Source organism: Anolis sagrei, chromosome 6 (assembly GCF_037176765.1).
Source record: "Anolis sagrei isolate rAnoSag1 chromosome 6, rAnoSag1.mat, whole genome shotgun sequence".
NCBI lineage: Eukaryota > Metazoa > Chordata > Lepidosauria > Squamata > Dactyloidae > Anolis > Anolis sagrei.
In genome coordinates this window covers 73,406,811-73,432,445 of record NC_090026.1, presented here as the reverse complement: position 1 = coordinate 73,432,445, position 25,635 = coordinate 73,406,811, and the positions used below count along the sequence as shown (strand labels likewise).

Here is a 25,635-nt window from a genome sequence, read left to right as displayed (position 1 = left end):
ACACCCAGAGCTACACTAATATTTTTTTAAATTTTTTTTTTGCAAATGATGCCTCACAATAGATTCCTGCTGCAAACAAGTTGTCTTCTAAGCTTAATGGCCAAAAAAGTCCAAAAACGTAACAGATCTGCACCCCAGTATGGGCAGTATGGGTTTATCATTGCACTAACCTTCCAAGAGTTGGTAGTTATTGTTGGGATTCAACCTCACACTGCCCAAGTGTCACATCCTCAACGAAGAGCAGTTAGTTTAGTATAGGTTAAAAGAATTCCTTTTCCCCATCTCCTGATTTGACAGTTGGGAATGTATCTATTTCTTCTCTCCTCTTTGTTTCTGCTCTCATTCTGATTGGTTGTGTAGAATGTATACTTTTCTACTGCAATTTGGCTTCTGCCTTTTTAAACTTTAGTATGGAGAGTATGTGCTGTGTGCTTTGAGATCTCTCTGTTTGCGTCAGGAGAGATGTAGTACTTGGATGTGTATTTTCCCTCTCTTTGAAACCTTAGAAGAGATGGGTGTTAGAGTACCTGGGATCCAATTCTTGATTATTAAGAAATGCAGTTATTTCTTTACCATTGTAAACAAACCTTTTTGTGATATTTTTAAAGATTGGATTCTGCAATCTTTGCCTCCTGAGCTTTGAATTCTTTAGCCACTTCACGCTTTGCTAGTTAATGAGCTGAAACTCAATTTTTATCCTGTTTGTTTTTGGATGCTCTGCTTTATTATTTTAGGGTAGTTTTCCCTAACAGTTATCCACTCATCATCTAAAACTAATTGAAACGTATTTATTAGAATGAACTTATACTGAAAATTGCATGTGCCTAGCAAACATTTAATTCTAATGAATTGAAGATTTCATCCTTGAATCTCTGGCAGTAAAGAAAGAACTTCCCTGACTGCCGAGACATAGCCAAAATGTCTTACCATCACTCCATGCTTTCATCTTGTAGATATCTTCTACTGAATCACAAATACTCTTAATGCTCTCTTCAATTTTCCTCTGCATTAGCTTCGACTCCTCGCTGTGACTCTTGATGCAGGCATTCTCCACAATCTTTTCCACCACTTTATTCCCACTATGGACTAATGGTTCTATCTCGCTTCTGAAAAACTCAAAGTATTTCTGGTAAGAAATGCTTTTGTTTCCATGTTCAAGCTGGGTAATATGATGTTCAAATGTTTCACTGTCCACAAAACTTTCCTGCCTTTCCACACTTTCTTCCCACTCCATCTCAGTTGAAGTCTCTTCTGTAGGTTCTTTTTCTGAGTGCTCAATTGTAGGAGTAAAGTTCACGGGGCTTTGGGCAAATTTGACACCACAGAGATCACACTGTGTTTTATCAATATCTGCTTTTTTGAAGATCCCCAATGTCATTTCCAAGGACTCTGGTTTTGAAGAAGACAGCTGCCGCCATCTAACACAACAACGAACAAACAGGAAAAGGCACCGCAACTTCTGCTTGACAAGAGCTTTTTGTTGTTGCTTTTGCTGCCTTGCTGATGCTAAACCGGCTAGTGGATCCTCTCTTTCCTCAACGTATATGTTTTCTTCAAGATCTGGTTCTGGCTCTTCCAAATACGGTGCCTGACTGACATATGAAAATCTGTCTATGTCTGCAACTCTGTAATGGATACCTCTGATCCCTTTATTATCTTCATGCCTGGAACCTCGAGTTCCTTTGGGATCCCATCTCCAGCAACAATCAGCCAAAAACTCTTCATCTCGGCAAAACAGCAATTCTTTGAGGCCTTCAATGATTTCTTTAACATCAGTGGCTCTTAGTCTGCACATCATGTCCACAGCTTTAAACAACCTTTCGGGTACTTTGGAAGGATACTTTTTCTTCATTCCTATAAGGCTTTCCCTGAGAGCAGGGAAATGTTCTGATAAAATACTTTTATACTTCCAGCCACATCCCACTTGATCTGCATTCACTAACATCACTAAGCAAAGCACAACAGTACGTTCAGCCTCTCCTGATACAATAGAATCAGGGTCATTAAAAGCATCCAGGAGTACACTGAAGTTTTCGAATTTGCACAGAACATCTGCTAAATATTTCAGATGAAGTTGGAATAGCAGTATAGCTTGCTTTGTGTCTACTGGTTTATAATCCTGTATAATAGAAAACATGCATTTTTGTCGGTCTCCCTTGGCGAAGAAAAAATCCCAGTAGTGGTAGAACGCGATGTAACTCTTAGGAAGGCAAAGGGTCATGCTTTTGCAGAGGCGCATAAGGATGGCACAACAAAAAATAAATTGAAACTCTAGCAAAGTCACTGTGTTTCCTATGCTTGGAATCAAGGGATAAGTGCACTTCCTTACCAAGACATTCATGAAACGGTAGAACAGCCATCTACACTCCTCTGGATTTCTGTAAATGTAGAGCTTGTCTATGCACTCCTGCAAAAGTCGAATGAAACACAAGTGGATGCTGTCAGCATTTCTGGAATTTTTGTCAGGCAACAACATACCATGCCTTCCTTCAGTGTCTCTGATACTCCCTCTCTGCTTATTTTGTGTCTTAAAGTCGTCTTCTTCTCTTTCAAGAAGCCTCTCAAACTCTTTAGGATAATGACCAGTCAAGGCAAGGACTTGCATTGTTCTCAGCAATAAATCAGTAGATTCTCTCCTGTTTTGAGGAGTCTGGTTTTTGAACTCAGATATGACATATTCCCTCAACACCATTCTGCAAGGATTAAAAGTTACAAAGCCACCGCCTTGAAGACTTAGGATGTTTTTGCATGCCAGCGGGTCTTTGGAGATTGTTCTCAGATGGAAATGTTTAGGAAAGATGGCATTTATAAGGGATCTGCACAAAGCATATTTATCGGCTGTCAACAATTCATCAATGGCATTAAGCCCATGAAGCAAATCTTTTGGGAACACTTGCTTGGCTTCTAACAGGAACCCATTTATTGCAGCCAGATGAACTTTACACTGAAAGACAGATTTTATCTCTCCATATGACAAAACTCTATGGAAGTCCTCACAGGCTTTGTCCTCACACTTCAAGCCTGCAATGAACTTGGCACAAATATTGGGGAAGTTCCTTTCAAATAGGTGGCGAACAATGGTAGTCAGCCTATTCAACAAATGCTTCTTCAGCACAGTTTTCACCTCTTCCAGGCTGGCAGTGAAGTGGTCACTTTTCTTCCCTCTCAGGTTTAAGCTTTCAGGAAAATATTCCAGTAAACATCCTGCTTCATTCTGAGAGATCTGGCAGGTCTTGTTGTCTATTGACATAATCCCGAAGTATTCAAAGCAGGACTTCACCATGTCTCTCTCAGCATTGGTGTCTGCTTTTTCGAAAGCCGTGACTAGTTTCAAAAGTGCCCCGATTCCTTGTGATGTTAATCGCAGGAAGGCTTCATTTCCTCCTTCACAATGTGAGGCTTTAAACAATGCTTCCACAGCACCTGCAGTGTGATTCACATGCAAGAACATGTAGAAAGCCTCCCTCAATATAGAGAAGTCTTTGCTTAGAACACCCTTCAAATAAGTTGCCTCTGCTCTGCCGGATTTTTGGTTTGTTTCTTCACAGAGATTTAAGGCTTCTTCCAAGACGGCTGGCAAATTCTCCAGAGCATAGCAGCCTGCCACACCACGGCGGGCCGCAGCAAGTAAGCATGATGCTCGAAAGTCCATTTGTTTAGTGAGTTTGGCTGCCTGCAATAAAAATCCATGCTGTTTCATCAACTTTGCAGCTTCTTCATCTCTGCCTTCCTTTTTCAAAAGCCCAGCTACTTCAGAAAAGCATTTATGTTCTTTCAAGAAAACAAGCTGGTCTTCAGTGTCAAGGTGGGAAAGCATCTCCATCATGGCACTGCTTTTGTTTGCATGCAAATATTTTGCAGCTGCTTCCAAATAAAATTGGTTGGCTGAATATGGAAGTTTGGAACCTGGCTGTTTTTCATGTTGCAGAATTTTCTCATACCTGAAACCAATACATATCCATAAATGTTAATTGTGAAATGGAAATAAATGTGTTATTGAGCATCTATTTAGACATAACAAACACTAAAAAACTACTAAAAAAATAAGCCTTGGGAGAATGAAAAATTATGTCAACAAATATGATTTTAACAACTTAAGCGAAAAAGAGATCCCTGGCTCAGTATATCAGAAGATCTGTGTCATATGGCTAAGTAAATTATGTAAATAAAGAAGGAGAAGAAGTTTATTTTTCTACCCCGCCTCCATCTCCCCAATGGAACTCAGGGTAGCTTACATGGGGCCAAGCCCAAGGCAACATACAATTAAAAACTGAACAATAACATATTAAAATACCACAAAAACGGCATAAACAATAAAACAAACATCATAAGCAACAACAGACTAGTATTGGGGGGGGGGGGCAATATGCAAAACTAGTTAAAGGATAGGCTGGTCAATAAGGTGGTTAGCACGAATAGTAACATAGAAATAGAGCAATTAAACAGGATCAATTCAGCTTAGCTTAAAAAAGGAATAATCAAATATAGGAATTTGGATTCAGGTAATGTGTGGACAACGCAACAGTATTTTTAAAAGTTTCTAGAATATAGGCAATCTCCAAGTTACAAACAAGATTGGTTCTGCAGGTTTGTTCTTAAATTGAATTTGTATGTAAGAGTAAATTCACCTATACACACACACACACGCGCGCGGATGCATCCATGCATGCTTTGGAAAGCATAGGAGAAGGTTAACAACCCTGTGGTTCTGTTTTGCCATCTGTGCCCATGTTCAGAAGATTTCATTTCACTTTCTGTCCCTGTGAGAATTGGATTTTGAAAAAAATTGGTTTGATGTGGAAACAAGGATTGGGGAGAAAGCTTCAGTGAAGACACCTTTGCCCCATGATAACTTTTCCCGGAGTGAATTTCCCTTCCGAGGGGTAGATTTCCTCTCACAGGCGAATGTAAGTTGGATGTTTATAACTCGGAGACTGCCTGTACATAATGGCTGTATATGAAAGTCCTGCTAAACCCCGATTTACTATGACATGCACACCGGGGGGGGGGGGGCAACCTGCAGTTTAGGATTGTGTGATTCATTACTTTCTCCTGGAAAAAAAAGATGAATCCAGAAGCCTTTTCTTTCTTAGTCATTTGACAAATTCTGTTCAGAGTTTGTTTCAACCATGCCAACTTAAACAGTGAATTATGAATTTGGCATGTTGAAATTTTACACAGTTAATGTCAACACCACTTTTATGCCAGTATGATAGATATATCAGATTCCTCTTTTTGGCTATGTGGTATCAGACAAGGAAAGGGATAGCATCTGAGCCTTAGAAGGAGACTGCATTCATTAGTACGATGTCAAAACAAGGATGGGTAGCATCAGTAGATCCTTGCAAGACACCACTGCAACTGCCAACACCCCAATTCCTGTTGAAAATACACTGAAATGTTGTTGGGGTTTTTCTTTTTGCAAACTGGAAGTGAACAAATTTTTATTTCAGGGGGATCTAAATGTACACATACTCACACTCTAAACAATGGTCATAACCTAACACAACTTTGCCTCAAGTATTCTCAGGAAGTCTTGAGATTTTTTTCCCCTGTGAGAGTAATTTTAGTAAGTAAGGCAGAAGTTCACATTGACTATGGAAGATACACATACTCATGGCAGCATGTGGTTACATGTATTCCTTTTAAAACTTACTTTCTAGACCAGTGGTTCTCAAACTGTGGGTCAGGGGTCCTCAAACTGTTGAAACAGAGGGCCAGGTCACAGTCCCTCAAACTGTTGGAGGGCTGGATTATTATTTGAAAAAAGCATGAGTGGATTCCTATGCACACTGCACATTATCTCATTTGTACTGCAAGCAATGCTAAAAAACCAACACAATCATTAAAATGAAGAACAATCTTAACAGATATAAACTTACTAGTATTTCATTGGGAAGTGTGAGCCTGCTTTGGGCTGATGAGATGGGATTGTTGTTGTTGTTGTTGTTGTTGTGTGCTTTCAAGTCATACAATGAGGCAGCGATAGGAACCCTTAGTATGCCAACCAAATTCAATATGGTTGTTGAGACAGTTTTAACTAGTGGATTTTAATGTCGAGATATGTGATTTTAATGTGTTTGTATGTGTATGGTATAATATGTTTCAGCATTGAATGTTTGTTGTTTATATGTTGTGCTCCGCCCTGAGTCCCCTTCAGGGTGAAAAGGGCTGAATATAAATGCTTTAAATAAATAAATAAATAAATAAATAAATAGAATCCTAGAGTTGGAAGAGACCTCACGTGCCATCCAGTTCTTTTTGCCAAGAAGCAGGTAAGTCTCATTCAAAGCACCCCCGACAGATGGCCATCCAGACTCTGTTCAAAAGCCTCCAAAGAAGGAACCTCCACCACACTCTGGGGCAGAGAGGAGGGTGGTGGAGGCTCCTTCTTTGGACTTCGTTTCACTCTTAGGTTGACCCTGAGCGAGGGCCGGGTAAATGACCATGGAGGGCCGTATCCGGCCCTCGGACCTTAGTTTGAGGACCCCTGATGTGGGTCACCAGATGTTTTGGCCTTCACCTCCCAGACATTCTAAACTGGCTGGGATTTCTGGGAATTGTAGGCCAAAACACCTAGGGACCCACAGGTTGAGAACCACTGTTCTAGACTCTACAGAGATACTGACGAGAACATTTTCTAAAATGTTGGGGAGTCTTGACTCCAAAAGCATTAGCGTACTGCATCAATAGAATCCTAGAGAAGCATCCCAGTAACTCTTCTTTTCAGTGTTTGTGTCATCCCTCTCCAACCCAATCCTTTCCATGATTATAGATTGTGTGTTATACAGTCAGATATCCTAAGTACATTAAAGAGCAATCAGATATCCTAGGCAAGTATAAGCAGATAAAGACAGTACCTGTGGGAGATAACCTTTTTGTGCACAAGTTTTGTGATGTGCATTCCTGATCTTGCAATCCCAATGTAAAAACATTCTTGCTAAGCCTACATTTATGCAGTGCTGAAACTGTTTAAAAATGTTTTCTGAAATACAGCCTTATACTCACTGCCTAACTGCAGTTATATTGAAATAGTATGTTAATGGATTTAAAAACCAGGGCTTCGAGTCTGCCAAAGATTTGGAAATAAAAAGTGGACATAGAAAAAGGAGAGGGAATGAATGTTATGAATGACAAGCTCTTCAAAAAAATACAGACCTTTCCACAGTCTTTGCTGCTTCTTCATACAGTTCCTCTTGGCAACACATTTTAATTGCTAGATCAAACTCTTGAATCTGTTCAAAACACCTGTATGCATCCTTGTAGCACTGAGCTCTCTTATAGAAATATGCAGCCTCTTTCACCTGCAAAATAATAATAATAATAATAATAATAATAATAATAATGCATTACAAATGTGTATAAACATACAAATGTTTGCAAAATAATACAAATAGGACAATTTGAGGGAATGATAATCCAAAGAGAGAATAAAGAAATTAAATAATAAAAGGTTCAGAAGTGGCATTTATCAATTATTACTAGAAGAACAGAAATGAGATTATTCTAGAGAATTATGGGAACAAGATTTAGAAAAAACTATAAATATTCAGTAATACAAAAGAATATAGAATATGTGTACCTTTAAAAATACATCTATAAGAATTAAGGAAAATTATTATAAAATAATTTGGAGGTGGTATGTAACCCCAGTTAGACTAAATTAGATAGACAAGAAATATTCTAATCAATGCTGGAGAGGGTGCCAGGAAGTAAGTTCATATATTCATATGTGGTGGCCCTGCAAATTTATTTGAAAAATTCTGGGAAACAATATTTAAAGAAATAAGGGCAGTAATAAAAATAGAGTTAAAATGTACCAGAAATAGCACTGTTATCAATATATGCATAATATATTTAAAGAGGTTAAAGTTGAAAATTAGATAGGTAGCACATTATTGTTACGTTTATTGTTATTTTAGATTAGAGTATGCAAAATGCTAATATGCTTAATGGTGGTATGTATAAGCTGCATTAGGATGTTAAAAATACTTTTATGTCTCTTTTTAAAAATACCATGTACTTTCCCATCATAGATATTGCGACGTTATTTTTGCATTTTTGGAAAAATTGTTAATTGTATATTTTGATAATAATAATAATAATAGTAATAATAATGGAGATATCACAACTGGAGGAAGTAGGACGGGTTCAGACAGAATATATTTCAGCATAACCAATTTGTGCATTGGGTTGCTGTGAGTTTTCTGAGCTGTATGGCCATGTTCTAGAAGCATTCCCTTTCTGACGTTTCGCCCACATTTGTACAAAGTCATCAAACATCCATAATCAGTGAAAAGAAAATGAAAAGTATACATGTGAGTCAGATCTTTTTTTTTCTTTCAAAACTACTGTAACAAAGTCGAGCGTTTTAATATTTTCAAAAATACATTCGAGAAAAGAGACTGGAAATTGTTACTGGATTGCGAGTACTATAGCCTCCCAGCATTGGAAATGTTGAATAGAATGGATGGATTCAGTAGTTCAGCAATGGCCAAAGAACCTCATGCTCCCATTTGTGATTTATGTTGTAGCACAACCAGCACCAAATGTGATGATGGTTAGATCTAAGTCCTTCAGTACCCTATCCCTCTCACTTGTTTCCTATGGCTGAGCTTAAATCAGTCTCACTCACATCTACTCCACACAAACCACTTGGAGATTTAGGTAATCAAGCAGGCTGCCATATCTGCCAAGTGACTGCCTGTAAGTGAAGAAATGTGAAAAGCTGGCAGCATGAAATAAATGATTGTTGTGCCAAGTAACTGCAGGGTAAAGAGCCTTCCTAAACCATCCCACTTCTAATAACTGCTGTAACAGATGTTTATAGTCCAGCGGAGAAAAATAAGGCAGGGTTCTAAACTAGTTTTTCTTTCCTATAGGCATTGTCTAAGAGATGAAACAATGACACATCTGTCCAGTAAAATTTATACTCCCCCCCCCCCCCCCCCCCGGAAAATAGTAGGAGAAGAGCATATTTACCTTTCGTAATTTTTCACAAAGCTGCGCACAAAGCTGGTAGTCTTTGGCATGAAAAAGACATTTGAGAGCCAAATTTGGTTCGCCACATTCTATGTAAGTTTTGGCCAGTTTCATGTATTCCATTTGCTTCTCCCTGTTAACAAGGGGGGGGAAAGATCACATGCCAACCTAATTACAGATTTTAAAATAGTCAGTCGAGCGATCAAAAATATTTGATTCCAACAGCTATTTGAAAACATTAACTCTTTTAAAAAGAAAAGAATATATACTAATGGCTACTCTTCATAAGCCACTGAACTGCTAGAAAATGACTGAATTGCTTTGCTCCTTTTTGCCCTGCTTATTTTGAAGAGAAACAAATTTTATCCTTTAAAAATTCTATACATGATGTGTCCCTTCCAGTAAAACTTTATTTTAACGTATATTATAATTTTCTGAATATCTGCAACAGTCAGGAGTGCTTAGTATCAGCTTCGGTTGATCCGCCAGGTGCACCCCTTCCTATATTTAGAGGACTCTAAAATGGTAGTGCATGCGTTTGTAACTTCAGGGTTGAACTTCTGCAATGCGCTTTACATTGAGATATCCTTGTACCAAGATCAGAAACTCCAGCTGGTTCAAAATATGGCAGCCAGGTTGGTTACAGGAACATCTAGGGCTGAGCATATTACACTGATTCTAAAGTCACTCCACTGGCTACCAATTAGTTTCCGGGAAAATAATAATAATAATAATAATAATAATAATAATAATAATAAAGTATTTTATTTATAACCTACCGTATTTCCCTGAGGGGGCTCCAGCAAAAGAACAAAATAGCAAACATTCAATTCCAAAAACAACAAATAACAAATAGAAACAATGAATAAAATAATCAATATAAAAACTAACGAACCCTCCCCCCTAAACACAAAGTATAAAGTGTTAGTATTTTTAGGGTAACATATTTAAAAAATCACATATACATTTCAGAAGCACAGAAAGTATAATAAGAGTCCGAGACCCCAAAGGGGATTCAAACACAGCAGTGCTGTTCACACACTCTGTCTGAAGTTTCCAGCTCATGGATTTTGGCTGGTAACTCAGTCTCCCCTCAGTACTGATCTCTGTGATGTTAGTATTGACCTTAAAGCCCTACATAGTTTGGGTCCAGGTTACCTACAGGATTGACTTCTGTACAATCCGTCCCAAACACTCAAGTGCTCTGGGGGTGGGGGGGTCTGCTCCAGCCTGCCAGAACCTGACTGGCAACCACCACCCAGATGACGTTTTCGTCGGCCGTCCCATGACTGTGGAATGACCTGCCAGTAGAGCTCCGGCTATCAGCTGTCAGAATTTAAGACACAAGTGAAAACCTATCTCTTCTGGCAGGCCTAACTGAACAGTTTTAATGGCAAATTTTAAACTTCCACTCTATGTCTAACTTTTGTTTTGTGTATTTTAATATGCATTTCATGGAAATATGTTTTAATATATGTATTCTATGGAGTGTTTTTAAATGATTATGTGTTTTAGCAATGTCATAACCCACCTCGACCCGTGATGATGATGATGATGATGATTATTATTATTATTATTATTATTATTATCTGTCCTATCAATAAATTGGAGAAAACACAGATATAGGTACGTCTGACTAAATCTGCATATACTCACACATAATTAGTTTACTACCACGGCCTGATTAAACATATATTTCTCAAACTTTCTAGAAATGTCCCTTTTTAAACATCTAGAAACCACTTACTTGGGGCTGATTTTCTTTGATTGAACATTAAGCACAGCATCATTTGCCAAGGCCAGTTTCTCCTTTTCAATTGCTCCTCCCTTTTGATAGCATTTAGCAGCCACCTGAAAGAACAATAATCATACCTACATAAGATGCTGGACCTGAAGTATATAATCAACGCAGCAGAAGTATGACATTGTGATTAGAATGGTGGGCCACTGAACAAGTAGGGTTGCTGGATTTTGTTACCATTGCTTCCTGTTTTTGTGTTTTCAACAACAGCTTGACTTGCAAGTTTCTGCAGGAAATACTTGATCCATTTGTACAAGAAGCCTCCTTGGATCATGCAGAACCATAGTAGATAAGCCAATATCCTCCAGGTTTGCAACGCCCATAAGTCCCAGTCAACATAATCAATGGTCAAGATCTACAGCAGTTGAAATTCAATGTATCTGGAGTGAACCAAGTTGTCTTTCTCAACACAAAAGGTCCATCTAGCTAGTCTAACACTTTGTTTCACAAAGTCATCAAGAATTATGTAGGATGCCTACAAACAGAGCATAAATGTGTGAAAAATCCCTATATTTTGATGCAGCTGAGTATGCTCCTTAGAACATGGGAGTAGTTAGCAGTTCACCAAAAAGACAGAACCTAGGATCCCTAATGACCCAGAAAGGTTTGTAAAGTACTGGGAAAATGCCCTGCCTGACTTACCGGGCAGGGACGTTGAGGCAGGGGGCATCCTCCTGGTGCAATTGCCAAATATAATTTCTCAGTCCGGGTTTCCTTACTTCTTTTTTTTGGTACTCCTCATTTTTTATTTATTTTATCATAACTCAACACATTTGTTATACATCATTTGTTTTACAGCAGGCACATAATATAATACAATCTACCGTACATTAACTTTTGGCATCTACTGTTATTTTTATGCTTATACATATTTTCCAGTCCTCACTACTGTGCTCCCCTCCCCCCGAATCACAGCTTTTATATATCATCAGTCCAAAATTTCAATTTCTCTTGTGGAGGTAACTTTTGATCTTTGTTTTTAATCCTTTTTCAATAAATTTTCTCCATACATCATCAAAATCACTTTGTTTCCATATCCCTCTTTTAACTTTTAATTTACATGCCACCTTATCATTTATTGCCAATTTCCATACTTCCTTGTACCACTCCTCTATTTGTATATTTATTTCTCTTTTCCAATTCCTTGCTATAAGCAGTCTTACTATTGTTAATAAGTTTCTCAGTCTTGGTTTCCTTAGAAACATTTGGCATCAAGTGGGTAAATATGTGTTTCTCTAACAAATCTCCTTATTTAAGTTTCAAGTTACATTCTCAACCCTTTGTATGTTTACTATATCCAAGGGGTTCATAGGTTTGAGTTTCTAGTTTTATTTATTTTTTAACTTGAGAGATGGGCTGAAAGATTTGCAATTCCTCAACTCAGGTAGCACTTATATCAGCAAATCTCTTTTCTGGGATTGTAAAAGAATCCATCAAATGAGAAAGTCCCTCCTGCTCCCAGGTCTGGAAAAGGGGCAATTCCTCTCCCTTACTGTTCCATTTAGGAAATAGTTAGTAAAACATTGGCCACAATATCTGGAGGGTCCTGGGATTTGTAGTCCAACAAACTCGCTTTTCAGGCTTTTCACACTTGTCCTCCCTGAATCTACCCAACATCCTTTTAAAGCAATTTCAGTAACTGGCTATGAAAATGAATTCTATATTAATCCTACATTTCCTCCCCAAAATACATTATTTATTATAGCCCAACATAATATTAAATTCTAATGTTAATAGGAATGGGAATTCTCTCTATCCACAGGACCATCTTGGAAATTTTAAAAACTTTTGCAAACTGCCTGTTGTCTTCCGCAAGATTGACTTGCAACCCAGCACCATGGCAAAGGGCCGTGATTTTGCCCAACAGGTGGGATTTAGATTTCCCAGAAAAGGTAGGTTCCCCTTCAACCTCAGTAAGTTATGGATGCTCGTGAGACATGTCTTTCTGCTCTGCAGCTCAAGCAGAACAAGGAGAAGAGAGACTGAACTGCTCAGAACGCGAGGCATTTAGAGCCTAAACAACTTTTATTTTCAAATTCTCCTCCAGCCAAAAGGTGTGCTCCTTTTTGACTCAAGCTCTAAACTTGAGTTAGCAAACAATGCAGATGGGACCATGAGAGCTGGATCCAAAGCAACAGTAAATAGAAGGAAAATAATAACTAGTGCCATTCCAAAAAATCTTGAACAAGTGATAACTCAAACTTTCCATTGTATTAGGTGAAACAAGCAAAATAGTGTATAGTAAAATAAAGGTGAAGGTTTCCCCTGACATTAAGTCTAGTTGTGTCTGACTCTGGGGAGTGGTGCTCATCTCCATTTCTAAGCTGAAGAGCTGGCGTTGTCCGTAGACACCTCCAAGGTCATGTGGCCGGAATGACTGCATGGAGCACCATTACCTTCCCGCAGAAGTGGTATCTATTGGTCTACTCACACTTGCATGTTTTCGAATTACTAAGCTGACAGAAGCTGAGCCTAACAGTGGGAGCTCATGCCGCTCCCCGGATTTGAACCGTCAACCTTTAGGTCAGAATTTCAGCAGCTCAGAGGTTTAACTCACTCTGCTACCAGGGGCCACTTAAAATAGTGTCTCGAAAACTGAATAAAGTAATAACAAATTCTGGTTCCCCCTCCCCTGGAATAAAAAGGTATATTTTCCCATAAGTTCAAATGCAGAAAGGCATCTCTGGACCCAACCCAGCTCCATATAAGACATCTTTCAATTTACAAAGCTAGGGACAAAGAAGCTCCCCTTTCAAGTCTTTTTAATGTCCTCAGCCCTCCTTGTCTTCTTTGTAGCTGCAAGTTTTTGGTATCAGGACTGACAATGACGGGATGGTGAAGGCGGACTGGTCAAGTGGTATCAATGTACCTGCAGTAAACAATGCAATGAGCAATGCTTATGCTTTTCCAATGTGCTTATGAAATCTGTCCCAGAGACACTGATCTAATGGTTGTTCATTATCAATGAAATATATGCAATGTATAGCCACAGCTGCAAAGTTTAGTATGACAGAGGAAAGAGGGGAAAAAAACTATTTTATATGCAGTGAACATCATCAGAGCATAGCACGTATTGCTAAGCAAGAGGCTCACGTCTGGCTACACTCCATCTACATTTACTTGGAAAAATCAATTTATAATTACTTTTTATGAATATAAACTTTTCATGATTCGAAGTAGCACCTTGCATCAGATACAAACTTTGGTTATAGTAAAGAAAACTTGTTTCTCCCCAATGTGTACAGGCAAAACAAACAATCAAATTGTTCAGGTCCAAACAATTCTGTATTAGAATTTACCTTCCAACACTGGTGTTTAGCATAATATTCTCCTTGTGCCACCCATTCTTCCGGAGTTGATGCTTTAACAAACATAGTGTCATCAAAGGCTAGGAAAAAAGAGGATGAACTTTAATTTGTTATACACATTCTTTACAAACTGTTTCTTTGATAAACAGATCACAAAAAACAACTGTTTGATAGGCTTGTGTACGGATTCATTTTAGCCATTTTCCTTTGACCAATCTGGCTTCTTCAGCTTGGCCCAGAGGTCATAAAGACAAGGGTCCAGCCATCATGGTTTCCTGTTCATAATGAGACTACGTGGCAGCCGATCATGGCTTCTCCTCCCCTATTCAGCATCACAGCTGCGTCCTGGCTTCAGTGTATTTTTTTGCTTCTGGCTTGGCCTCTCTATTGAATCTTTTTGATTTTCCTTTATTTTCTTGATTCTTTTTCTTTAGTGGGACTGACTGGGAATTAGGAACATGCAGGATAGGTGGGGTGTGTGCATGCTTTTCGGGGCTTGGAGAGTCACCCTTTTAGCTTCTTTTTTTTCTCCCCTTCTTCTCCTTCACAAAATCTTTCTAAAAGATATTTTTTATTAACAACAACAATAATAGTAATCCCAGCAAACAAAAAGAAAAGCCCCATTCTCAGAAAACTACTATTATCTAGTTACCTCTGCTCTAGAGGAGAAAGTAGAAACAGCTTTAAGGAAGCATTAAACCCAAAGCAGGAAGGTGTGAGGAGAAAAAGGCAGGACCTTCAATGCGAATCAAGAGAAAAGAGAGGGCTTTTTAAAGGAAGCCCAGGGGGATAGCTCCAGGTCGAATGCTCTTTCTTCCCTGGAAAGTGGGAAGCATCCTTAAAATGCCTTGGATATCTTAACTCTGATGCTTTTAATCCAGGTCTTAATGAAGGATATTATGACAAACAATGCCTAAAATGATGGGAAGGGGAGCCTGAGAAGTCCCCCCCCCCCCCAGTAATAGGCCAGATAGGGTGCTTCCTTAACCCAGTTGCTGAAAGGGTCCCAGGTACGAAAAAGGGAGCCTCATAAGCCCCCCATTACCACCAATATGCCAGATCCAGCTGTATATTTTGGGTGATGACCAAAAAAAGCTATCCAGCGACCTGCCCATTTTCAGGAGGCACACAAAAATGGATACAGGAGTTTGCCAGATTCCAGCCAGCAGAAACAGACTGAGGTTCAGCCAAAATGCACAAGCCTACTGCTTAACATTATACTGAATATATGCATTAAATGTTTTTGATTAAAAAAAATTGTAATCACATCTCAAACCTAACTGAGACTCTATTTAATTATTCCAAATCTGTTAGTTGTCCAACAATCTACTAACAAGGACAACATTAGCCTCACTCTCAAATATCAAGTTTAAGGTCATCTCAGGTATTTCCTTTAGAACATTTTTTTTCCGTTCGGATAACCGAGATATGTACACATTCCTTTTGGGGGATATATCTCCTCTGAATGTATTCAACAGGAATGTTAAAATAAAAATGCAAAAATGTGATCAGTTCTTTTCAGTATATATTAAACTCCAAATGCTTTCTCTAAAATGAATTCTGATAGATACCAGTTTCATTCTGGCCAAATGCCAAGCCTCAATGCTTTACATATTGCAAAGTTTTAGTAGTACTAATATCTACTATTTTAGCTTCCAAAGTGGCCTATAAAGATACATAGAAACAACTAATATGGAACTAAATATTTCCTATTTTTTTTTCCCTTGCATAAGCAAATCTCTGCTCTTGTGCTAACTAATCATAGCTTCTATTCTCTGTAGGTGGTGAATTCAAGGAGCTGCATTTCATATTCAGTATTTATTTATTTTTTTGCATTCACTAATTTCGATTGTAAATCTTCCCAAAGTATTCTGCTTGATGACAAATTGTAAGCTAGAGACCAGAAAAAGTGAATGCAAATATTGTTGGTTGTCTGAGCAGATTTAAAGCAAGTGATTTTGGGAGGGGAACATATGCTTGCTTTCCTAATTCCAAATCCTACTTCAAAAATAGCTTTTTAGCAAAGCCAACAGCAGTTCAGGGTTGTAAATCTATTAGTCTCCATGTCTGAACTACCTTAACTCAATAATGAAATAAAAGATTTAATTTCCTCAATAATGCATTTAGTCACAGATTAGTTACAAAAATAAAAAGGAATCAGAAAAATATTACATGCCGATCCTTAAAGTAGCTGGACTTTACTCAGGTCAACAGGTATTTCCTTAACTGTAGGCAGTGAAAATCCTGTAATTTTAACTATAAATTGTCCAAGTTTGCTTCTTTCTTCAGCCCTTCTATGTTTCATGCAAAACTCAAGGAGTCACTCAGGATCTGAATAATGAACAACATTTTATAAAAGGATGATATATAGGCTTTACCTTCATTTTCTTCCGTTTTGACAACTTGAACAAATTCTTGCTTGATGAAATACTGAAATGCAGGTGCACGCCGATCTCTGTTTTCATCAAAGATCCACAGATTGACCCTGGCTCTTGTGATAGCAGTATATAACAGCTTAAGCTCACCATTAAGCATCTAGGAACAATTCAAGATGTATGATATATAAAGGAAACTACGACAAAGACCCAATAATACAATTAAATACATGTGAACTCATAGAGAATTGTTTAATTTCCCTTCCTCATCCTCTCTGACTTCTGCCAAGATTTCTCAATACACCCCAAGGGTCTGGAGAACAAGCCCTATGAGGAACGGTTTAGGCATGTTTAGCCTGCAGAAGAGAAGGCTGAGAGGACATACGATGGCTATGTATACATATGTGAGGGGAAGTCATATGGAGGAGGAAGCAAGCTTGTTTTCTTCTGCCCTGGAGACTAGGATGCGGAACAATGGCTTCAAACTACAGGAAAGGAGATTCCACCTGAACATGAGGAAGAACTTCCTAACTATGAGAGCTGTTCAGTAGTGGAACTCTCTGCCCTGGAGTGTGGTGGAGGCTCCTCCTTTGGAGGCTTTTAAACAGAGGCTGGATGGTGATCTGTCGGAGGTGCTTTCAATGCGATTTTCCTGCTTCTTGGCAGGGGTTGGACTGGATGGCCCAAGAGGTCTCTTCCAACTCTCTGATTCTATAATTCTACTAATCTCAACCTTCTCAGATAATGTCACCAGATCCAGATTCCCTCCACACACCATCCCAATGATTCCACTGTATCAATTCTCTTTGTTTGGTCTACACATCTACAACACAATTTTTAATTTTGAAGGTCAAACATCAACTTTTAATGAGCTGGAGAAAAGCAAAATATTTCTGAATACCAAGATCTACATTTGCACATGTTTCTGCACTCACCAGCTTCTTCAAGGACTTTGTTCTCCTGTTCACACTTCTATCCTACAGAAGACTCTTGAACTACAAATCAAAATTCTTTCAGTTTTTTAGATAATGTCTAAAACAGCAACTAGCTGTTGCAAGAACAGACTCTGCCTCTAACCCATAGATTGATCTGGACATAAAAGAAACACTATGGCAGGATGACAACTTCTAAAATTCACCTTGTACATATCTGGATTGAACAGGAGATGTTTTCTTGGAGTGTCATCATCTTTCTCAATGGGGGTTTCAATGACCACCCTGGTTTCTTTGGATAAGGAAAAGGAAGGTTTGAAAGAAGAAATTATTTTCCATTCTTTGTGAGCCTAAGAATGTGAAAAAAATACAGAAGGTTACATATTGGCAGGACTACTCAACACAGTTTTACAAAGCATATCACGAGATGGCATGACTGACTGGAAAAGATGACAATGTGTTGTCGAAGGCTTTCATGGTCAGAATCACTGGATTGCTGTAAGTTTTTTGGGCTTACATGGCCATACAGCCTGGAAAACTCACAGCAACCCAAGATGACAATGCTTGGTAAGCTTTAAGGCAGTAGGAAAAGGGGAAAACAACATTATAAGCCGATGGAAAACCACAGCCCCATTTCTGTAAGGCCTGAGCATGGATGTTAATGAGATGATCTCATTCATTTATCAAAGTCAACTTGAAGGCGCATAACACCACCACCAGCAGGTTTTCCAAGATAAAAGTCTCCCCACCACACCGGGGCCCCAATTCAAGCAAAGACGTGACCTAAAAATACAGATGTGCTAAAACTGCAACACTTTTTCAATACAAGCAAGTATGGATGATAAAAATCAAACACAATGATGTCACAAGACTAAAGGAAACCTGCTTAATCGCTTGAGCTTTTCATTTCTGCTGGGTGAGGAACAACCAACTATTTCCCAAGAACTTTCTAAGCATTTTACATACCTCTGAATCTGTGAAAAAGTTGTAAAGGAGTACATCATCAAATTCCAACCCCTTTGCTTCATAAATTGTTAGCACAAGACCCAAACTGAGCTCCTCAGGAATCTTTTCTTTTGCGGTTTCATTTGCTACTAGTATCACCTACAACAAATTAGAGAAAACGAGATTTGTAACTTCAGTGAATATCAGTCAAGAAACAGAGGCAAACTTCCTTTAAGCAAGCAATGAACAATCCCACCAGAAGAGAAAGTAATTAAAATCAACACTGGGGTATTTTAAGTGGGTGAGTGTCCTAAACTTGGATCCAACTGAATGAATGATGATCAATGATTATGACAACTACCGATGAAAGGTTAAATGCTTTTGGGGTTTCAGATTACAGTAGTTGTCCAGGAATGGTTTTTATTGACTTCACCCAAACTTAAGAGTTGAAGGGTCCTTATTATGTGCTTGGTTAATTGAGTTAGCAGGAATTTCTAAATTCTTGGTTCCCAACCTGTGGTCCATGGATCACCAGTGTTGCAATAAGAGCAACTGGTCTCGTGAAACCCTCTTATAGTGCTGAGGATTATTAAATATGAGTTTCTGTGGGTAAGCAGATGGTGGCTACTGAATTGCCTATCTTCTGTATCAGAAACTAGAGCTGCTGTGGTCTATCCAATAGAATTTTATGAATCAGCACCCCAAATAATCAATCCAAATCTAAAGTTGACCAAAAACTGATTTGTAACCCTTTTGGTACTAATGTTAGAGAGAGGTCCCTGGTCAAAAAAAGTTTGGGAACCACTGGTCTAAATTATCCAAAAGCAATGAGAAGAGGAAAACATACATATACCCCCCCCCCCCATGGACGGGGGCTGGATTGGATGGCCCCTGTGGTTTCTTTCAACTCTATAGTTCTACAGAACAACATGTGAACACAAGATAAATACTGTATATACTCATGTATAAGTCTAGAAATTTTAATCCAAAATTGACCCTTAAAAACTGGGTTTGTTTTTTTAGGGAGGGGGAAGTATCTGAAGTTGAATTCGAGTACTCAAAATTTCAGTTCATTTAGAAAATAATTATCATATCACAGAGATACACATAAAACAGTAAATTTTTAAGGCATATTTGCTTAGCAGAAACCATCTATAAATCATCACATGGCAAAGAATGGTTACCTGATGTGCTCCAAATTCAATTGGTTGTGTTTTCCTTTTATTGCCTCTCAGTAGGATTGCTAGATCACTAACACTGCAAGATTCCAATACGGTGGGTTTAGGGCCATCAAAAAGGCCTGAATCTCTAGGGAGACTATCAAAAGATTCTGGGAAATAGTACTGAAGTAAATCAACAACTCCTGAGGCTAAGAGGAGGATCCCTGCAAATAAAGAGAAATAGATGAAACTTGGCACAACCAATGTCTCAAACACATGGAAACAGAAAATGAAGTCAACAGAAAAATATTAATATAGTCAAGTCGGTAAATAGCAGTTTGAAAACTGCAGCTAGGGCAGAAAGCGGTTTGGTGCCTACAAACAGCTTCATTAAAATGCAGAACGTGGAGGCAGGAGGATTTCTTGTCAAATATCTGATTACAGTACGACCCCTTATCCGCAGTTCCTGCCATTTCATTTATCCACATCTAACAACATAGGTCCTCTCTAGACATTTCCTAGGTCCTCTAACACAGGTCTTAGGTCCTCTAATATACTTGAATTCTTCATTATAAAAGGGTTTTGCTATTGTTCATAGTTTTGCATATTCATGCAAAGTCTGAATTGCATCCCTTGCAGATACAGGAGCCATACTGTACATTATCACAGGTATAATAATGCATTATCACAGGTATAATACTTTTAACAAATGAATTCTACCAAATCTCTAAAAAAAAAAGGAGGGGGAATGGGTGTGATTCCCCTATTATTATTAGACTATATTGCCCATGAGCCCTCACAATTGGTTCTGTCAACTAGGACACTCTACAGCCCAGAGACAACACAACACCCCGGCCATGAAAACCTTCAACAATACAATGAGGAGACTTGATTGGTCAAGTTTATTTGCCTAAGAAATAATGACTGTGGGTGTATCATGGTCCCACACACAAATGTATTAATGCTAGAAAGAGAAGGCTATTGATTGCCGGTACTTAAAAAGTTTAATGGAAGGAACAGTACTGACCTGGATCTTCCAGATCAGCATGGGTTCATTGGACTACCATATATACTTGAATATAAGTCTGGTTTTTCCACACATTTTATGCTGAAAAAGGTCCCCTCGGTTTTCACTTGAGTGAGGGCCCTGGCGGGAAAGCTTGGGGATGAAAGAAGCCCTTTGCAGGTCTTCTACCAACTGCGTGCCTCCTTCCCTTTCGGCACAGCAACCCTGCTGGGACTGTGTCGAGAGAGGAGGAGAGTAAGGTGTGCGGCCTCTCCTCTCGGAGGGGAGGAAAGTGCATGGTTCACTGGCCACACACCTTCCCGTCGGGCAGGGCCGGGCCTCTCCTGAGTTGCTGTGCCAAGAGAAGCTACATGTCTTCATCTTCTTCTCTCTCAACACAGTGAACCAGCTGGTCTCTGTGCCAAGAGAGGAGAGGTAGGCATGAGGCCTTTTCTCTCAGTACAGCAACCCAACCCATAATATTACATTCATTTGAGACATGCAGCTTCTTTTCTCCTCTCGGCACAGCAACCTATTTTTATTGTGAAATTTACCAGTAACTACTACATTTCCCACCCTAGGCTTATACTAGAGGCAGTAAGTTTTCCCAGTTTTTTGTGGTAAAATTAGGTGCCTCAGCTTATATTCAAGTCGGCTTATACTCAAGTATATACTGTAATCTGGTGAAATTGGTTCTCAGCTTCCAATATTCAGTACATATCTCAAGACTGTATCAAGGAGCAGTTCCAAGGCTATAGAAGTAGTAACATCACCTACCCCCGATCCACACTGATAAAGTGTAGAGTGACAGGGAGACAGAGCACTGCTTTTGGGTTTTAAAAAGCGCAATTACCATTATATATTTATATCCCCAATACAACCCCCTTCCTAACCTATAAGGTTTTGATACCTGAATGAGATCTGTAGTTCTGGTGAAGTTGGTATATCCTTTTTGGTTTTCTAACAATACATTGCTTCTTGTCATTAGAGGTTACACTGGCATAATGGAAAAGCGATGTCAAGTCGCTGAAACGAAATGCGACTCCTTTCATGATGCTCTGTGCGGTGTCGCCTGTCAGGAACATTGCGTTAGGATCATCAATGCATTTCATTAGCAATGCTAGCTCTCCTTGAGTAAAATCCTGAATTTCATCTCCGTAAAGTTCATGGATGCACCATGGCAGAACTCTAAATGCAGAGAGCCTTTGAGACAATTTGTACAAGACATCTTCCTCATCAAAATAATTCCCTTGTGATCTTATTCGCTGGTAAAGACAGAACAGTTTGTAAATTTCACCACGGTCTTCTTTAAAGTCTGGGCATCTCTTTCGACCAAGTTTTTTGTACTCTTCTTCAGTAAGTATGCCTCGTGGGCTGCTCAATGCCTCAAAAGACCCCTTCAAAAAAGATTTTATTTCTTTCCAAACCAATGCTGGATTGTAGGGATGCTTGCCTTTTGCCATTTTGGGCCAGATCTCATGAGCAAATACACTGAAGGTCACAAAGATTCTAGGATCACATGGTCTTGTATGAACTTCAGCAGGGTCCTCATCTTCATCATAATCTACTTCAATATCAACATCGTCATCATCCTCTTGCCAATTTGAGGCAATTCCATCTTCTGTTGTTGACCATCCATCAATGCTATGCTTAAGACTTCCATCTTCATTTCTAAGGAAAAATGGGTCAGACATCGAGGCATCGAGTAAGAGTAAAAACTGTCTGGATGTGAGGAAGAGAGGAAAATTTTCATCTTTAACATCCTGAAGTCTGTAAACATTTGGTTCAAGTGGCCTATAATGGCTGGTTGCCTTCGAAGACTTGCTAAGCTCAATAAAATTCTTCTGAACTTCTCGACACAAAACATGATTTTTAGTAACAAAAATCTGATGCAAATGCTCCAGTTTGTCTGCAACATGCTCCTCATCCTCATCACAATCACATAGTGAATTGATTTCTGAGTCTCCTAAACCTGAAGAACTCTGGTCATTTTCATCTTGTTCACTGTCCATACTTGCAGATACTTCCAATTCAGCTGAATCACTGGAATAACAGGCATCTTGTTTGTCATTAAGGACTTCCTCCTTGCAGCCCTTGTTTTCCAGATGAGAATTACATTTTTGTCTCTGCCGCATTTGCCTAACCAACAGGGGATCCTGTGCCAACTCTGCTTGCTCCCAGTAAGAGTGAAATTTTTTCCAAAGCCTATATAAGCAACAGGTGGTCTTTCCTGTTCCACTTCGCCCAATTAAGATTATGGGCTCCAAAGGGTTGGGCTTCAAGTCAATGATAGCATATTCCAATTCTCCCACTCTGAAGGGGTATTCAACAGCAGAAGTCATATCATTGAGGATGTTATGTGCCATGTTAGTACTGAAACTGTGAAATTTCATTATACTATATTCCGTTTCTGCTGTACTTGCTGGGGGAAAGTATTCATGATCTTTTGGTTTGTCTGCTTTGATGTCTTCAACATAAATACGAGGAATGCGCTTTTGGTCTTTTTTGTTTAAAGACAGCGAAGTTGTGTTCATAACTTTGAGGGTTTTCCTCAATATGCAAGCATGTCCACGGTTGTATGCAGCACAGATATGTTCAACAGCATATTCAATGGCTCTACGAAGTTTGTCATGATCTAGAACAATGTCCCATATTCGAATGATTTCTGTGTAAACTCTCCCAGTTGGATGAGCCAAATCTTTACTCTCTATGATCTTTTCTGCAGTCTCACTGCAACGAGGAGAAAAGTCTATTGCACGTTCCCAAAGCATTCTTGCCCCTTTGCCCAGCTTTGCTTCATAAAGACGAATGCCCCCTTTCACCTGTTTCAGCAGTTTTTTATTACCCTTGGTCCAGTCGCCATTTCCCAGCTGCTGGATTACACGTATGGCCTTATTTCTCTTATCATGAGGCATATGTTTACTTCCCAATTTCTTTAACATTTCAGGTGTACATTCAATTTCCCATGTCATTTTATCAATGTCTTGGATGCATGTTTCTGCATCCTGGATCTGTTCATCATCTTCAGAAGAGGAGTCCTCTTCTCCTTTGTCTTCTTCAAGTTCATTAGCAGCTCTCTCATTTGAAGTGTCTTTGTTTAGACAAACATCATTCCTAATATCACGAGAAAACCCCTCATGGCCATGGATCTGCTGATGGTCACCCTCTTTGCTTTTCACCGTGAGAGATGACGACTTTTGCACTTCAGGTGCAGATGAATTAAATTTTGCAGAGATTTCCTGCAATTTTAGTTTCTGAATTAATTGCATAATTTCTTGCACAAGACATTCCTTCAGAGTCAGAGGTGTATTAACAGCCACACATGTTGAGTTTTTTACTGCAGCACTTTCTGTTACTTGCTTATCATGGGAAACACTCCCTATGTCTGATTCCTCGTTTAACATCTGGCTTTTAGCTGACACTTTGGATGAACACAGAGATGAAGAATCGGCTAAACTTTTAGTCTGTGAGTTGTCAGAGGCTGAAGTAAATTTTGGGTCTTTGGGCTGCTGCCCCCCTACATCATGCCGGGGTTTTTTCTTATTCTCACTCAGGGCTTCATTCCAAGCTCTAAGCATTGGGTCATTCTTCTTTTTTCTGTGGCACACATCTTTTCCTGCTTTGTTTCTTATATTGAGATTGATCTCAAACTTTGACAGTAAAACCAACATATTCTTAACCTGCTTTGTCAGGTGCCTCTGAAAAAGAATGTGCATCACTGTGTTTCCATTCTTGTCTTGACAGTTGGGGTTGAGTTGTGGAAAAGCAGAGGGATCTGAGCTGTATAATTCCAGAAGGTAACTCAGAAAACGAAAACCAACAGGATCTGGAGGAAAACACACAAAATATATCCAGGTAAGTGTTGTCAAAGGTTAGAATGGCTGGAACCACTGAGTTGCTGTGAGTTTTTCGGGCTGTACGGCCATGTAACAACAACAACAACTTTATTCTTATATCCCATCACCATCTCCCCAAAGGGACTTGGGGCGGGTTACAGATGGCACAAAGTGCCTAAAAAAACCCCATAAAATTCAACACAATATAAAATACAATAAAATAAAACACATGCACATATAAAAACATCAATTCCAACTCAATTAAGCTGTGATCCTCTATTGTGTTATAGTAGTATTCTCTCCTAATGTTTTGCGTGTATGTGGCTGGCATATTCAGAGGTTCTGCAAAGCAAGTGGAGTGTGTGTGCGTGTATGAAGCACAGAGTGTATGAGGACCGGGACATCCCTAGGGATACCAAGGTGCTTGTTTATAAAGCGACTGTCCTCCTAATCCTGCTATACGCCTGCGAGACGTGGACTGTCTACAGATGTCACATGCAACTCCTAGAACGATTCCATCAGCGCTGCCTCCGGAAAATCCTGTAAATCTCTTGGGAAGACAGGCGGACAAATGTCAGCATGCTGGAAGAAGCAAAGACCACCAGCATTGAAGTGATGGTCCTCCGCCATCAACTCCGCTGGACCGGCCACGTTGTCCAGATGCCCGACCACCGTCTCCCAAAGCACTTGCTCTACTCTGAACTCAAGAAAGGAAAACAGAATGTTGGTGGGCAGCAAAAGAGATTTAAAGGTGGGCTCAAAGCCAACCTTAAAAACTCTGGCATAGACACTGAGAACTGGGAAGCCCTGGCCTGTGAGCGCTCCAGCTGGAGGTCAGCTGTGACCAGCAGTGCTGCAGAATTTGAAGAGGCACTAATTGAGGGCGAAAGAGGCAATAGGGGCCAGGCTACCTCTACGTAGATACCTTCAGTGATTGACTTTGCATCTTCATGGCTACTCAATGCTATTCAAGCTTGCTAACTGCAATATTTACACTGGCTTTAACCAAACACAGGTTCTTTTTTCCACCCTGGATATTCCACAGATATATAGCTCTGAAGTTGGGAGCCACAGATGCATGTGAAATGTCAGAAGAGAATGCTACTGGGCCATACAGCCTGAAAAAGTCCCAGCAACCTATCAAGATTTGATCTCTTTAAGCTCACACCAGAGAGGGTAATTTAAGCATTAAAGTATTTTAATTGTTTATGTAACACCATGGTTAATTTATTCTTAATAAGCATTAAAGAAACTTCTCAGCTCTGTTATAGAAACTCATTAGACCATTCA

General features: G+C 39.3%; 1 protein-coding gene across 2 annotated transcripts in view; it reads right to left on the bottom strand.

The window, feature by feature from the left end:
- Positions 1-25,635, bottom strand: part of TRANK1 (tetratricopeptide repeat and ankyrin repeat containing 1) — a 75,900-nt gene that overhangs the window by 5,913 nt on the left and 44,352 nt on the right. Inside the window, exons 13-23 of one of the 2 annotated variants that reach the window (XM_067470197.1) lie at positions 21,420-24,335; positions 19,528-19,727; positions 18,365-18,502; positions 17,605-17,748; positions 16,470-16,626; positions 14,083-14,171; positions 10,730-10,833; positions 9,762-9,779; positions 8,983-9,115; positions 7,159-7,304; positions 928-3,941 (exon numbers count right to left, since the gene is read on the bottom strand). In XM_067470197.1, coding sequence (XP_067326298.1) covers positions 928-3,941; positions 7,159-7,304; positions 8,983-9,115; positions 9,762-9,779; positions 10,730-10,833; positions 14,083-14,171; positions 16,470-16,626; positions 17,605-17,748; positions 18,365-18,502; positions 19,528-19,727; positions 21,420-24,335 — 7,059 coding nt within the window. The remainder of the gene's footprint in view (positions 1-927; positions 3,942-7,158; positions 7,305-8,982; positions 9,116-9,761; positions 9,780-10,729; positions 10,834-14,082; positions 14,172-16,469; positions 16,627-17,604; positions 17,749-18,364; positions 18,503-19,527; positions 19,728-21,419; positions 24,336-25,635) is intronic. The other variant, XM_060781673.2, reaches the window with a different exon arrangement.